Source organism: Cenococcum geophilum (assembly GCF_001692895.1).
Source record: "Cenococcum geophilum 1.58 unplaced genomic scaffold K441scaffold_15, whole genome shotgun sequence".
In the NCBI taxonomy this organism is placed as follows: domain Eukaryota; kingdom Fungi; phylum Ascomycota; class Dothideomycetes; order Gloniales; family Gloniaceae; genus Cenococcum; species Cenococcum geophilum.
The window spans coordinates 1,150,085-1,164,879 of NW_027137573.1; the positions used below are offsets into that span (position 1 = coordinate 1,150,085).

At 47.5% G+C, this 14,795-nt stretch overlaps 6 protein-coding genes across 6 annotated transcripts; 3 read left to right on the forward strand and 3 right to left on the reverse strand.

The window, feature by feature from the left end:
- Positions 1 to 1,246: 1,246 nt before the first annotated feature.
- K441DRAFT_657916 (uncharacterized protein) lies at positions 1,247 to 1,857 on the forward strand. Its single transcript, XM_067648264.1, has 2 exons — positions 1,247 to 1,425; positions 1,568 to 1,857. Coding segments are annotated over exons 1-2 (222 nt in total). The 5' UTR covers positions 1,247 to 1,424; the 3' UTR covers positions 1,789 to 1,857.
- Positions 1,858 to 2,978: 1,121 nt separating this feature from the next.
- Positions 2,979 to 4,278, reverse strand: K441DRAFT_695355 (uncharacterized protein). The gene is made up of 2 exons (XM_067652805.1): positions 3,855 to 4,278; positions 2,979 to 3,797 (listed from the first exon to the last, which is right to left on the reverse strand). Exons 1-2 carry the CDS (start codon positions 4,240 to 4,242, stop codon positions 3,256 to 3,258), a joined length of 930 nt encoding a protein of 309 aa, XP_067505425.1. The 5' UTR covers positions 4,243 to 4,278; the 3' UTR covers positions 2,979 to 3,255.
- A 113-nt stretch (positions 4,279 to 4,391) lies between these two features.
- Positions 4,392 to 7,700, forward strand: K441DRAFT_695356 (uncharacterized protein). Its single transcript, XM_067652806.1, has 4 exons — positions 4,392 to 4,927; positions 4,987 to 5,137; positions 5,182 to 5,190; positions 5,227 to 7,700. Exons 1-4 carry the CDS (start codon positions 4,535 to 4,537, stop codon positions 7,572 to 7,574), a joined length of 2,901 nt encoding a protein of 966 aa, XP_067505426.1. The 5' UTR covers positions 4,392 to 4,534; the 3' UTR covers positions 7,575 to 7,700.
- Positions 7,701 to 7,866: 166 nt separating this feature from the next.
- K441DRAFT_633729 (uncharacterized protein) lies at positions 7,867 to 9,423 on the forward strand. The gene is made up of 2 exons (XM_067646382.1): positions 7,867 to 8,208; positions 8,486 to 9,423. Exons 1-2 carry the CDS (start codon positions 8,053 to 8,055, stop codon positions 9,338 to 9,340), a joined length of 1,011 nt encoding a protein of 336 aa, XP_067505427.1. The 5' UTR covers positions 7,867 to 8,052; the 3' UTR covers positions 9,341 to 9,423.
- Positions 9,424 to 9,446: 23 nt separating this feature from the next.
- Positions 9,447 to 12,200, reverse strand: K441DRAFT_657921 (uncharacterized protein). Its single transcript, XM_067648265.1, has 2 exons — positions 11,412 to 12,200; positions 9,447 to 11,301 (listed from the first exon to the last, which is right to left on the reverse strand). Exons 1-2 carry the CDS (start codon positions 11,947 to 11,949, stop codon positions 9,746 to 9,748), a joined length of 2,094 nt encoding a protein of 697 aa, XP_067505428.1. The 5' UTR covers positions 11,950 to 12,200; the 3' UTR covers positions 9,447 to 9,745.
- Positions 12,201 to 12,654: 454 nt separating this feature from the next.
- Positions 12,655 to 14,606, reverse strand: K441DRAFT_686287 (sterol O-acyltransferase 1; the record flags this gene model as incomplete). Its single annotated transcript, XM_067651978.1, has 7 exons — positions 12,655 to 12,681; positions 12,732 to 12,773; positions 12,822 to 13,126; positions 13,184 to 13,755; positions 13,809 to 13,898; positions 13,948 to 14,397; positions 14,449 to 14,606. 7 exons carry the CDS (start codon positions 14,604 to 14,606, stop codon positions 12,655 to 12,657), a joined length of 1,644 nt encoding a protein of 547 aa, XP_067505429.1.
- Positions 14,607 to 14,795: the final 189 nt, after the last annotated feature.

The following is a 14,795-nucleotide window of genomic DNA, read 5'->3' on the forward strand; positions in this document are numbered from 1 at the left end:
CCTCTACTAAGCTGCTTCTGGGGAGTGGTATTTTGCGCATGGTGTTGGGAAGGTTGTAGTACGGCGTTGCTCCAACAGCAGGGGTAATTTGTGGGGAAACACGCGCTATCCCATGCAACGTTGGTGTTCTCCTGCAGGTGGTCCGTGCGGAACACCAGAATCAGAAAGATTGATTTAATCAACCACCATGCCTTCTAATCGTGCCTTTTTTGATCCTAATATCGTCCAACCTACCAAATACGTCGTTCCTCCAACTCGTAGCAAAAGAACTGTCTCCGGAGCTTTGGCGGCTGCCTTCGAGCCCTTTGCCAGAGCTTCATATTCCTCATCACAGCTCTACGATCTAATTGGCTGGAGCTTATCGATAAGAATAGGACCCAAATCAACGTTGCAAGGATAGGGCGGGCGTCTTGCCGATATTGGGACGGGATCATCGCCCGCACAAGTTTGTCTTGTCTTACCTTGTCATCTGTGCAATAAGAATGACTTCCGAACCCCAATGATTGGAGACTGGGGAAATGGATCATGATGATCCTTGGAAGCCTCATCCGAGGCTCAAGCATGTCGCCATGCAATGGTGCAGCTGTTCGGCTGAGCAAGGCACGAGATCAGGGCCAAGGGCGCTCTTTCAGCTGCCCAAAAAAAGATCGAGGTCCTGTGCAAATTGATAAAGCAGACATTCCCGGGACCGTGGTGAGGAGAAGTCCGTGCCCGGAATCGAAGCCACATGAGCGAAATGGGGCTAGGGCTAAGTGTTTTGTATGGTGGGCCAAACCGCCAACGTCGAATTAACATTTTTTTGGAACACCAAGTGCAAGAACCTTAATAACTTTTAGCCACGCATACTCCCTAATAGGCTTTCATGATGTAAAGTGTAGAAATTAACAAGCTGAACCCAACGGTATTATTTTATAAAAATTCGACAGTCATGAAAAAAGTTATCGCGTGTTAAAGTTTAGGTGTTCCAAGGCTTCGTCCACCTACTTCTTTTCCCCCCCTATCTCTCATAAAGATACATTAAAATACCTTATTTTAAAAAATCTTGTTCTTATTACACTATTTTCTGTATGAAATTTTATATGAGTAAAATTATATTTTAATAAAAATGCGTATAAGAATATAGCATAGTGATGACGGTTTGGAACATCAAAACTATGCACAGACGAAATTTGTTAGGAACCGTCATAACCTTATTGCTCACGTCACGTAGAGAGTCATGGAACACTAAAACTTTAACACGTAATAACTTTTTTTACCAACGGTCGGATTTTTATATGAAACCAGAGGTCTCATTGTCTGGAGAGAACCAAGTGAGAGGCAATGCGCTGCCACCACCCTTCCTAACTTACATCTTCCATAAGTCAGTAAAGTCTGCTTCTTGAGAGCACACAAATCCTTCAAAGACGTGTTGCACGGGTCCCACAAGTAAGCGTGTTCGTCATACTAGAGCATCTTGAAATTTGCTCAACTAAACCTACATCTTTCATCGGACACCTGCTTTTGCCCAATCACCTACCACATAAGCGCATTGAATTCCTCAAGCTAAGCTAACCGTTATCTTCTACAGTGTCTTCACCCTTAGTTGCATTGCCAACCGAACTCCTTGAATATATTGTTCTTGAGCTTCCTACTACTTCAGATCTATGCTCATTGCGGGCTGCGTGTCATGGGCTGGAGGCAAAGACATTCAACGTCTTCGGTCGGCTGTACTTCTCTTCAAGACGTCACATGATATTTCGTACAGAGGGTTATTTTCGGGACAGACCAACTCACCGAACACTACCCTGAATTCTCGCCCGAAAAATCTGATGAGGTAGACAATCATTACCAACTGTTGGGCGACCAAGAATACATCAAACAAACAGGCTTAGACCTCTCAATGATCACAATTGCTTTCCGCAATTTCAAGAACTGCCACGCGCTAGAAGTCCAGGCTTCGCCATCGATGAGATCTCATGGTAATCACGACCAGAGCTTTCGTCATAGTTACGGCGCAATGACTATATATCATGCAACTGGCCGTCTCCCAAATACTCGCGAGTGCTATTCTCCCCCAGGAAAACCACCACTGCGGCTGTTCCCAATCCTCCTATCAGCTGCACAGATGAGCGGACTCCAGTTACGTTCGTTCGAGCTCTCCGTGTCCGCAAGACTAATGCCTCTTAAGGCCACAGCATTTGCTCTTCCTTCATGGAATCTCCAATGCTTTTCACCTATTTTGAGTGCCTTGGAGGTCTTCAAATTTCCCTTCGACCCACCTATTACCGACTTACCATCCCGCGAAATCCAAATGATTCGAGTTTCTCAATTCTTATCACTTGCTTGCAACCTCCACACCTTAGAGATTCATTTCCCCAACTGGGGTTGTTGTGATCTCATATTTCACAATATTTCAAAACACGTTACGCTTCCAAAATTGGCAACCCTTTCCCTCAAAGGGTTCACTGCTACTGAGGACGCACTCTTGAGGTTTATCAAGACATTCAAATCGACATTGCTGAAGCTTCACCTTTGGGAGAGTGATTTGTACTGTGGTTCATGGAGCTCTGCCCTATACTGCATAAGTGAAACATTTCGCCTTCTATCACTCTCTCTATGACATATCATGCAGCATTGCTATCCAGTCGTCTTCAAGCCATGTGAATATCACTCAAATCCCTCTAAACCACTTCTTACACGTATTGTTTATGATGCGCCCACGTGGGTGAGCATGCAGGAGTTTCTCCTCAGCCTGCCTTCAAGAATTGTCGTTGATGATGTGTGGTTATGATGACTATTATGACCTTAATAATTTATCAGGCTATTAATTTGACTGAGGAGAAAACGGTGTGGTTAGCGTGGGAAAGGAACCTATGAATATGTGGTTTTCTTAGCTTGTTTATGGTTTGAGTTATGGGCGCTTAAGAGACTCGCATCTAGATTGCGAGTGCGAAATGAGTTGTGTTATAATCTTATTGAGTTGATCTGATTACAACTAGAGCGCTTCCATGTATTCATTTTACCTTAACAGTGCTTGAGAGCTATAAGAAACTTCTCGATTTTTCAAACCGGGAAGGCCTATTGATTTAGTATGATACTCCGCGAATACTATAATTTCATATTGGGTAAAATTCCCAGCTTACACAAGTTAACATGGTATCATCAATCCTCAACTCAAAAGCAATCGAAAATAATCCCGTCCAATTGTAAACTCCGACGCCACACGGCACCTCGTAACAACGCACAGCCCCTCCCGACCTGCTTGATATCCCTTGCCTACTCGAAGAATCCGCCATCGCTCTCTCCACCTTCATCAACACCTGCCATTCTATGCTCCAACATGTCCTTAAGAACTCCGGATTGCCCGGTCTTCTGCTTCCGCTTTGAATCACGCTCTTTTTTCTGCCTCTGTTCCTTATTGACCATAAGAGAGTGCAGTAATGGCCTTGACGCCATTGGAATCGGTTCCAACCCATCACTATTTCGGAGAGCCTTCAAAGTTCCCTCCTCCATGGCTTTCTCGACTATGCCCCACATGTGAGGATCGCCTCTAACAGCCTTAGCCATTTCTGAACTGTGCGCCTTCTCTTTGTCTTCTCTCTCTGACTCAGGGTATAAGTCCTTCATTTTGCTATCTTCCCGTTTCGTAGTTGGGAACAATGCGGAGTAGGGTCGCGAGAGGGGATAATAGCGTGTGTAGTTAACATCAACTTCTGCAGCGTGGAGCTTCCCTAGCAGCTCGTCCTTTCGAGCGGGTTCAGTAGCAGCGTTCAGCTCGCTCCTAATTTTCTTCAGAGCACGGGTTGCCTTTTGTCGATCTGCGACTAGGAGTTAGGAATTGCTGTACTAGAATCAAGGCTCGGCAGATTGCTCACCGAAAAATCGCACTTGATGATACTTAGATATCATCTTCTTCCTCCGCGCTGCTGCCTGGGATTCAGCCTGCTTTTGCGCTAACTCATGTTCGTACGCCGCCAATTCTCTTTCACGAATTATGCGTATATCTGCAGGCATCCTGTCGTCTCCATACTCGAGCAAACGTTTGAGGTCGCGGATCTGGGTTTTTAGAGAGTTGAAGAATACTGGCTTCTTTGAATTCCGAGGTTGTTTTGGTCCACTGGTTGCTCTCCCGCTTCTCGACTTTTTAGTTACTGGCATCTCGCTGTGTCCGATGCTCGTATGAGAGTTATCCCCATTCTCATGGCGATTGCCATCTCCGTGGTCACTGCGGATAAATTCTTCGAGCTTTCGTTTGCGAGGCATTGCTTTACTTGCTGTGTAGTCGTTCACAAAGTTAAGTTGGGAGTTTTCAGTGACGAAGGTTCTGCCATAAGTCAAGATTCACCGCTAAAGCGCCAAGACAGATCGATATCAACGTGACACATTCAACCTTTATCAAGGCAAGTTGGAGGCCTTGAAGGATCGCGGAAGGATGTGTAATATCATTTTAATACTAGGGCTTTAACGCTCGGCCATCGAATATTTCTCAAAGTTGTATTACCACCTCCTAATCGCTCCCTTACCCATAAGCACACGCGCCATTCAAAGAAATAACATGGAAGCGGCGATCCGATGGTCCCCACACTCGACAAAGCAGAAACCACGCTTTCTCATTATAGATGTGGTGGGAAATCGTTTGCGGCTATGCCAGATTGAATCAGTTAATAACAATAAGGTGAAATACAAGCAGCTCTGTCAACGAGACAAACTACCCAACTTCACCGCTTTTGACTGGTCTAAGAGAGATGAGCATCTTGTCGGCATTGGTTCAGCATCTGGAGAAGCCACTATCGTTCAGATAGACGCCGATAGACCGCAATCCGATTTTATTCACGCTTTTCCAATCAAGCATCAGAGAAAATGCAACTCTTTAGCCTTCAGCCCTAGGAATTACCTAGCTACTGGCTTGGACAGAGTGCGGAATGACTTTTGCATGAATATTTATGACCTTAATGTTTCTTCGCTCTCAACTATCCAGGAACCTTACAAGACATGAATATTTATGACCTTAATGTTTCTTCGCTCTCAACTATCCAGGAACCTTACAAGAAACTTGCCAGCTCCGAAGCTATTACAAGCATCAAATTCTTCTCCAGGGAACCAGATACCTTGATTGCTGGGGTTTTGCGGCAATGTATTCGACTGTATGATCTAAGAGGTAAGCATTTGAATTTATACTACTATCTTATACACGCATCCTAGGTGCATTTCGTACGCTTTATTCAGACTAAGTCGGCAACGCAACAGATTCCGGAGGTGGTGGTATTGCGCAGTATCCAACCCGCCAAGTTCACAATGTTGCCATAGATCCACTCGATGAGAACTACTTTATTTCAGCGGGACCTACAGGCGACCCTACCGTGAGCGTGTGGGATCGGCGATTTGCGTCTCGGACGAACCCGGGAACGCCATCTGATGGGCCCCAAAGCGGTGCTGTACTCGAACTCCGGCCGGCTGTTGAAAACAGCCAGGCAGCCACTATTTGGAGCCTTCGATATTCTGGCACAAAACGGGCTTGCTTTGGTGTTCTATCAAATACTGGAGAATTTAGGGTTAACGAGCTTGCACAGCATTCGCATAAGTCTGAACAGCATCAGCTTCCGTCCAATCCCCATGGTATATTAGGATGGACCTCTCCTCACTATACAAAAGTCTCACATAATCTGCGATACCCATGGTATGATGAACGNCATGGCCAAGATGAGAGCACACGCGTAATAGCGTGCGATTTTATGACTGCTGGGAACCCGCTTAGTGGGCAGTGTGCACTTGCTCTATACCCCAGCCGAGAGGTTGAAGTAGTGAAGGTCCCGGCTCCAGCACCGTGTATCAATGTTACTGCGATGGATGAAATATTCAGGAATCGCGACCTTCTCGTTCGGCCAAGCCCAAAGCAAGGAACTGTTGCAGAAGATCTCGTGGACCTACAAAATAGAGTCTTGAGCGAGAAGCACTCCGTCAGCCCTACTCCAAGAGACAGCCTATCTGGTAGACTTGACAGGTTAGCCATTGATCATCCGAGGCGTAAGTCATCAACTATCACAATCCCTTCATCAACACATTCGAGCAGAGACATGCACGAGGAAATCCTCACCATGGTATATCCGGACGTCAAACTCGATCTGCCAGACACCTTAAAGCTTCTTGAAACACAGAAGAGACGATGCCAAGAAGGATACAATTTGGACTGCCGGAAAAACAAGGAGATTGTCGCCAATGACCCCTGGCTTGTTGAGCTATGGAGTCTCGTATCCAGAATGGATATCCTTGCTTTTGAAGATGGCATGGTTGGTGAAGGTCTTGATTTGAGCTATCTTGGCGTATCCTCGATTTGGTTCAACAAAATAGGCTCAAATGATCGACGACTTATTGATATCGAGACAACTTCAAAATCCAGGTTTATAGATGCCATCAAGGCAATCTGTCATAGCAAAGAGTTTCCCGCATTTCAAGGTATTCATACCAACTTCCCCGAGCACCGGCAGCTTTGCCTTTCTATATGTGGATGGAACTTGTCGAAGAAAGGACTGCGCGAAAGATGTATGGCGCTTATCGATATAGGCGAATGCCACAAAGCTATCGTGCTAGCTGTCTTCAAGGGGTACAAAGACGTTGCTTTGGACCTTTTGAAATACGCAGTTCAGCAAAAATTACTTCAAAATATTGGCCTAGGGGCTGTCATTGCTTGTGACTCGGTGAACGAGGAACAACGACATATGTGCTCCTGGATGGCAGACGAAACGGATGATCCCTACCTGAAAGCACTTTTGGCATACTTCATTAGTGGCGACTGGTATGCTGTTACGGAAATGACACAACTATCCTTAACAGATCGCATAGGCGTCGCCCTTAAATATCTGGATGACGAGCGACTAGGATCCTTCCTAAAATTCGCACAGAGCGAAGCGATTATCTACGGCAATATCGAAGGCATCGCCTTAACCGGCCTCACCGAACGTGCTATGGACCTATTCGAGCATTACGTCACCAAATTTGGCGACATCCAGACCGCTGTACTTGCCATGGCGCGAACAAATCCCCTCTACGTGAGCGACCACCGCTGGGCGCTCTGGAAAGACATCTACCTCATGCAAATGCAGACTTGGCGAACATTCCTGGAGCGCACCCATTTCATCAAGGAACACAACCTCCGATCCGTCACACGCGAAAAGCGCTCCCTCAACAAACCCTCCGCTCCTGCTCTTTCAGTCCGTTGCCACAACTGCCAGATGAACCTTGCATTACGTCGTGACGTCAAAGCCAAACGCGACTACCTCATCGCGGACTCGCATCAGCCTACTCCGCCTAGCAAACGCTTTTTAAACCGAAAGAGCCTGGGGTCTGGTCTCATGTGCCCAAATTGTGGTACCCAAATGCCGAGATGTGGGCTGTGCATGATGTGGCTCGGGAGTCCTGATCCCGCAAAGCCGGGCGCGGCAGCCGCACTATCGGAGGAAGACTTGGAAGGGCGATTGATGGTGTTTTGTATGAAGTGCACTCATGGATTTCATGGGCATCATGCTAGGGACTGGTTTGCGAGACATGCCATGTGTCCGGTGCCGGATTGCCAGTGCATGTGTGGTTTAATGAAATGATTTAGCGATTGCATTCTTTGAGTAAATAATTATTTTAGCTTTTGAATTGTCTCTTGATAGGTTTGTTTTGTGATGCACTAGCGGGCTCGGTCATAGTGATATCCCACACTTGAAAACTAGTGCATGAAATATATCATTTGGTATTTGCAATAATCGAGATTGCAATTTGAGTCAAAAAGCCTTATGTCTTGAAATATCCCATCATGACAATAACGTGGTACAGTCATAGTGACTCACGGATTCCATGGTGTGGCTGAGTGCTGCCTCGCAAAAAGTCAACTTCCTTACAACCTTTGGCTCTTTTCATTCACTGACACCACAACGTCGCAGCAGAATTCTCGATCCCAAAAATCTAGAAATACTTAACTTTTCCACGTTTTGGGTCTCTTGAATAAGTAAAATCCCTGAGCCGTTCCCCGCCACAATTTCTACCACTATTAGCAGCAAACTTTTCCATTCAGTGTCTTCATTTGCAAGAATGTCCAGTAGACGTGGTGGTCGCGGCGGTCGCGACGGTAGAGAGCTTCCGCGTGAAGTGGTGGTATCGAAAAAGATTAGCTGGCTATTGAGACATGGAGCTGAGCAGGAAGGATTAATGCTCGGGGATGGAGGTTATGTGAACGTTGCGGATGCGGTAAGTATTGAACTGAAAGATGACCCGCCGCTACAAGCGTTCTTAACCCTTTTAATTTCCTTTTTTCAGTGTTATTCTAAGACGTGTTTTCTGTTCTTTCCTTCCTTTGCTGATTATGTTTTACCATTGTCATTGCATGTAAAGTCTATGTTTCCCAAACTAGACCACTTATTATAGCTAGTTCTCATTTTGATATTTTCCTCTCGTCACTGTTTACTGTCTATCATTCTTTGGCTATAATATCCCTTCCCCAACACCCTTTCTAAGCATTATCCAGCTCCAAACCCGCACCCTCAAATCCCTTAAAGTTACCTTCCCCGAGCTGCGCACCATCGTCGCCGAAAACGACAAACAGCGCTTCTCACTCATCCCCGCCTCCGCCCCCTCCGCCCCCGCCAGTGATTCTACAACCGCAGAGCCTGCCGCTTCCGCAGCGAACGATGCCGCTACCCAAGGCGACTCAGAGCCTCGCAACTTCCTCATCCGCGCAAACCAGGGCCACTCGATCAAGGTCGAGTCCGAAGGCCTGCTGACTCCCATCACGAAGGACGACATGCCGGAACTCGTGGTCCACGGTACGACGACCGCCGCATGGCCGCTGATCATGAAGACCGGCGGCCTGAGACGGATGGGCCGGAACCACATCCACTTTGCACAGGGACTGCCGAAGGGTTTCGTGCCCATCGAACCGCTCAGCCAGCCTGCTGCTGATGCCCCCGATGGCGCAGCGGAGCTTGAGGGTAAGGATGGTATGGCGGCGGTAGATGCCGCGCCCGTCATATCGGGTATGCGCGCCTCGTCGTCCGTCCTTATCTACATCGACTTGGCCGCCGCACTCGATGCCGGTCTCAAGTTCTGGAAGAGTGATAACGGCGTCGTGCTCTCTGAAGGCGATGGGCGTGGACTGGTGGGCTCGCAGTTCTTCAAACGGGTTGAGGAGAGGAAAGGGGGCGGGAGGGTGTTGATGCGGGATGGGGTCTTGCCTGAGGGTGTTGAGGTGGATGCAAGTGCGCTGGATGAGGAGATTTCCGGGGGTAGGAGAAGAGGGAAGAAGAGAGGTGGTGGTAGTGGGAGAGGGAGGGGAAAGGCGAAGGTGAAGGACGACAGTGAGGATATTTGGGCTGGTGTTTAGAAGGGACACGGTAGCTCTACGGAATACCAAATCATGAATATACAGCAACACCAAATCCGAATCACTATGAAATGAAAAGTGCCATACAATCTTGAAGTTTTCGGGTGGCAGAGTGAGCTTCCTCAGAACCGGGTTCAGTAGAACTCAGTGGGAGCCTGAAGGAAAATTCAACATAACGGCGTTGAGAGGTTCAACAGTGCCAACCCTACACTTTGCTTGACTTAATTACCGGGAACTGGATAATATATACGGGCCTAGACACATATTTGATACACTCATATATTCGTTTCAATTTTCGTTACTTCCCTGATTGCCCCAAAAAGTCTCATTGCTCGGCATTATCAGACCAGACCCATTGCAAACCAACAGCGACTCCTAACTATGCATCTATCATCCAGGCGGAGTTCATTTGTTCCCATTCCCATGGATTTCGCTCTTCTTGCTAGCTTTACTTTCTTGGCTCCTCGTACTCGCTCTGCTACTCGCACGTCCCCGGCCCTGCATCTCCTCTTTCACTTTCCTCAAGACCTCCATCCCGCCCTCGCTCTTCCCAATCCGAGCAACTAGCACAGTATTCTCACGCTGTAGATCACCGACCTGCTCCTTAAGCAGCTTATTCTCCTTCTCCGCCGTCTCAGCCTTGGCCTTCCACTCATCGCGCTCCTTCTGTGTTTTGAGCAGGTTATTCTTATCAGCCTCCTTCTGCTGCTTAGCAAGTAACTTGCGCGTCTCGCGCTCGCGTCGCTCTTCCAGCCTGCGGACCTCCTTCTCGAACTTGTCCTCCTGCTTCCTGCGCTCCCTCGTGTGCTTCTCTGTCACCTTCTCTAGCTCCTTAATCGATTTGGCCGACGCCTCTTGCGAGATCTGTGCTTCTTTTGCGCGGGACTCGGCCAGTCTTGCGTCTAGGGCTTGCTTTCTCTGCTCGATCTTCTGGAGTTCTTTGCTTGCGTGGCCGTTGCCGCCTAGACCTGACGACTCGGATTGGTAAAGGGCCAAGGATTTTGTAGAGAGGGATGACGGGGTAGCGATGTTTGGGTCAGCTGAGTGTCCTGATGGTAGGCCTTCTTCAGCGGTATTAAACTGCTCGGCGGAAGCGAATGAGTTGAGCGATGAGGTTTCGGTTGAGGATGAGGAATGAGATTGGGAGCGCTGAAGGGCATTAGGGAGATTTTGCTGAACTACATTAGGGGCGTAGCTGGCGATGCCCGATTCGAGGGCGTTTGCAAGAGACGAAATTACTCCGGGTTGCGATTCATCTGAATCTTTTGGGGGACGAACAAATGTAGCAGGGTCAAGCCTGTCCGCAATACTAGTGCCTACGCCTGCCAGGTATCCGTTGGCATGCGAGACAGAATATCTATCGCTTTCCATGCTCTTTCTGAATTTCTCTTGCACGACTTCCTGTGCCTCTCCATCTTCTTCAGGTCCTGGTATGTCATCTTTGCTACACGCCCAGTCCAGGAATTTGCCTGCATCTGTGACAATGCTGGAAGGTGTACTTCGCTCTACCATGAAGCGTGGAATTCCACCTCCCGGATCGCTCCGAGTGATCATTATCCATTCTACTGGATTTGTTTCTGGATCGTCATCGCTTGCATCGAATTTTCTATCGATTCTCTCGCCCTTAGCTTCAGGACCGCGAGACTCCGCGAATCCTATTGTGCTGCCCCTTGCTCTCGAGCGGCTGCGCCCAGACCTTAACAGATCGGTGGTTGACGAGGATTTGGAAGGCGCTAGGGGGATTTCTCGAATAAGTTCGACAGACTCATAGAAGCCTCGTATAAGCCCGTTACGTGGAGGTGCGTCTGAGTGTGTTACAGGTATTGATACTACCATGTAGTGGCGAGGGATTGTGTCCGAGGCTTTAGAAGCTTCGGTGAGACAGTTGTCGGAGGTTAGGAGGAGGGTGATGAATTCTCGAGGTGTTGTAGGACCAGGGAATTGTGCGGATAGTTGATAGACTGCATAAACGGAACATTAGCGATAAAATGTCCAGATTATACCCCCTATCAATATGGATCTGTAATCCTTGCGCTGTAATTCATCCCCAGGACTTACACTATGGACATACCTTCTAATTTTCCCACTCCACCCGCGACCTTACTCTCTAATCTTCTATCTCCTCCGATACCTCTAATATTTCCCTCACCTGGTCCTCCTTGGACCGCCAGACTCTCCGGGAATTCCCTCATCATAGCTTTTTTCCACTTCTCAAACCCTAATCCCTCATGTACACTGGTCCGCGCAAACCATGCTCCATGCCGATCATGACCTGCCATCTTAAACACACTAATTCCTAAAGCACTATCCTTCGCCGACAGCTTCAATGGCTGGCCCCATGCTTTCTGGAATTCCGCATGTTCTGGGGCTGGAGGAGGGCGCCGGGCCGAGGAGACTGTAACTTCAGACGCAGAGAAAGCTCCATTGACGTCGGAGCGGGAGCGGCGTGAAGACTGGAAATCAGAACCACCGGGCGGAGGTGGAACAGAGTTGGCTACGAGCTCGGCTTGTGAAAAGATGTCGGTAAGGAAGACGTTAAGATCATCGACCGGGATATCATCGAAGTCTTTGGGGCGGAGGGTTGAGAGAGCCTCGTGAAGTTTAGACATGACGATTTATAGCCATCAAAATCTGGATGTTAGAGGAGTAAAAGCTTGTAGAGAGCCCTTTGAACTGAGCTATATACGGGCAGAGCGAAGCCGCAGCTTCCGGAGGATGTGGGGAGTGACCAGGAAGATGAAGTCACTATTGTTAGCACATTAGAGATAGAAGAAGTTGAATGTTAGAAGGCTAAAAGGAAGCAATAAGGAATCAAGAGTCTTATCCCGGAGTCAAGGCTGTGTTTGCTGACGAGTGAAAATGTACATTGCTTTGAGCTGGTGGGATGACAACCCTGGACGTCATTTCCCGCACCCTGCAGTGGCCAAGCTTTTGTGGAGTAGCCAGGGTACCGAGGCGGAGCACTACGACAAATCTAAAAGATCGTCATTGCGGCCTTTCATGAAGCTTTTGATTCTATTTTAAAATATCCACCTCGGCAGGATAACTTGTTCCTTAAAAACTTGGCTAAGCTATAGGTAATCGTCAAGAAAATACCCCGCTACAACGAAGGAAACTCTAAATCTATAATCGATGCGATGATCAGATAAATGTCTAGATCCATTCCTAGCCTAAATCGAATCTGATGTCGACTAGGCACATCTAAAGATACAGGTATAGCAGGGAAGGGTATCTAGATATCATGCTAAAATAAAAACCATTTTCATGCAACATAGCCAGCGCAAATTCGAAACACATTTGTCAAAAAGGCGGTTTTATACCAGGACGTATAGAGCACACATCTACTACTTATCAGTACATAAACTGGAGTTGGCCTCATAAAAACACTTGCCATAGATAATCCTAATATCATTGAGCACCAAAAGAGAACATTCTACCCTTATCAGCATATTCATTAGTGTAAGTAGAGCAACAGGCTTACATTGAGCAAGGTTCGGCCCCGAACCCATTTTGATCTTTGCACCATTACGATGGGCATCTGTAACATCATTGCAACGAAGCCGTAGCCACGCAGTTTCTTTGTAATGCAGCCCATGACCAGCTCATGGGCCAAAGCGCTGATAAAGAATGTGATGACAGTTGCAACAGGCCGAGACATGTGGCCACGAGATGCCGAGTAAACATGCCGGCGGAAGAAGTGATGCACCGGAATGTTCCATTCTCTTGAAAACTCTAGCCAGTCACAGCTATTCCACCAGTCGGCATAGAATTGGCGGTCAGCAAAGCCTAAAATGATTCATTAATAACAATTCCGAGCGTCTATGAAGAAGGGACGGTACTTACGAGTAATCTCTGCGAATGCGCCCAGAACGTACTCGAAAATTACAAGAAAGACGAGTAGAAAGATTACCATGAACGGAAAAAGGAGTTTGCTAGTTGCTTCAGCTAGGATTAATCCGAATTCTGATATATTGCGCGAGCTCTGCAATCTGATCGCTGACTCGTCCAAAACTGGTATAACGAACTCTTCACTCATGACTGTCATAAGGAAAATGCATCCAAACACAGCAAGTGTCTTATAAAAGAGCTCAAGCCACTGGGTATTGGGGGTTCTTGGATATTCAAGCTCATAGCAAAGCGTTGGGCAAAATAGGTAATCGACGTAGTTGCTTAATGTGAGGTTTTGTGGGTATGAAACGTGACCAAGGGGAGAACTCAGCTCGTAGGCGAGATCCTCTCTAAGCTGATTCACACTTTCTTCATTACAATGCTCCTTTTCCGTTTCCTCCTGAAAACCCTTTCGGAGATGCGTGCGTGGTCTAGGGTATTTGTATGCTGCTGCTTTTGAGGCTGTCTCTGGATTGTCTAGATCATTAAGGCGATGCCTTGTCTCACTCAGATGTCCGTTGTAAAACCTACAGATTTGATTAAAAGAGACTCCAAAAAAAACCCGCAAACTTTTACTCACGCGTAAGAATGCATTTTCATGAAGATTATTAAAAGATGAAGAGTGAAAAAGACTTGAGCAGTCCATGTCCAATTGCGCAAGAACGGCCAACTACGGATACGGTTAACGATTGCCGTTCATTATAGTCACGTTCACTCACTCCACCCAAAAAGCAAGCCATACAGCTTGAAATATGCTCTGTATTGCCATTCCGAGCCTGCTCCACCGGAAAATTCTGTTGCTGTTCGAGTATAATTTGTGAAGCGGCAAGCTCAAAGCTGCGCTAGCCACCATTGCTCCGTCGGAGAGGCCAAGCTCCCACACATTCTCCGTAAACAAGCCCCACTGTCTAATCGACAGGGGATACCCCGTTTCCTTCAGGTTACGAAGCATCGTACTTATCACCATTATCGCCAAACCAATCCAGAAGAGCACGAAAAATCCTCGAAAATCTCGATAGTCACTTTTCGGGTCGAAGTGAGAGACTCTCGCCGCATATTCAATGGTGGGGAAGAGGCGCTGCTTCTGTTGAGCCCGTATCTGCCGACGCGCAGAAGACGTAGCGTGCACCGAAGGAGGCGCATCGGGAGGTATTGGTGTTGAGCGACCGCTAATTACGGTTAGAATTTGTTATTAGATATTATTGAAAGAACTAGACTACCTTGAAAGACCGGAGCTTGGTAGCGTAGAAATGCCATTCGGTTTTAAACCTCCGTCATCAAACTGTGCCCGGAGCAGTTGTGGGTTGGCGGGCTTTCTTGCCCTTGGCTGGAGGTACTCCGGCTGGTTTCTTGGATCAATTGACGTCGACTCAGACATTTTAAAAAATTGCTCATGCTCATGTACGGCCGCCAAGGGGCGTGGGTGTGCTGAGGGTTTAAATAATATCCTGTGGCAATCCTTCGCGAAGATCACCTCCGTGCCAGGCGCGCTCGTGGATATCAGATGTGGCAGTGTAGATGCAGAATATGCTCAAAATATAAATGCAAGGCTTTAAGCCGGTGGCTG

Bases quoted from the DNA above. Each gene is read 5' to 3' on its own strand.
- K441DRAFT_695355 (XM_067652805.1), bottom strand. From the start codon at position 4,242: ATGCCTCGCAAACGAAAGCTCGAAGAATTTATCCGCAGTGACCACGGA. The intron at 3,798-3,854 runs GTGAGCAATCTG...TCCTAGTCGCAG, and splicing joins TCATCAAGTGCGATTTTTCG to ATCGACAAAAGGCAACCCGT.
- K441DRAFT_633729 (XM_067646382.1), top strand. From the start codon at position 8,053: ATGTCCAGTAGACGTGGTGGTCGCGGCGGTCGCGACGGTAGAGAGCTT. The intron at 8,209-8,485 runs GTAAGTATTGAA...AGCATTATCCAG, and splicing joins ATGTGAACGTTGCGGATGCG to CTCCAAACCCGCACCCTCAA.
- K441DRAFT_657921 (XM_067648265.1), bottom strand. From the start codon at position 11,949: ATGTCTAAACTTCACGAGGCTCTCTCAACCCTCCGCCCCAAAGACTTC. The intron at 11,302-11,411 runs GTATGTCCATAG...CCGTTTATGCAG, and splicing joins TGGAGTGGGAAAATTAGAAG to TCTATCAACTATCCGCACAA.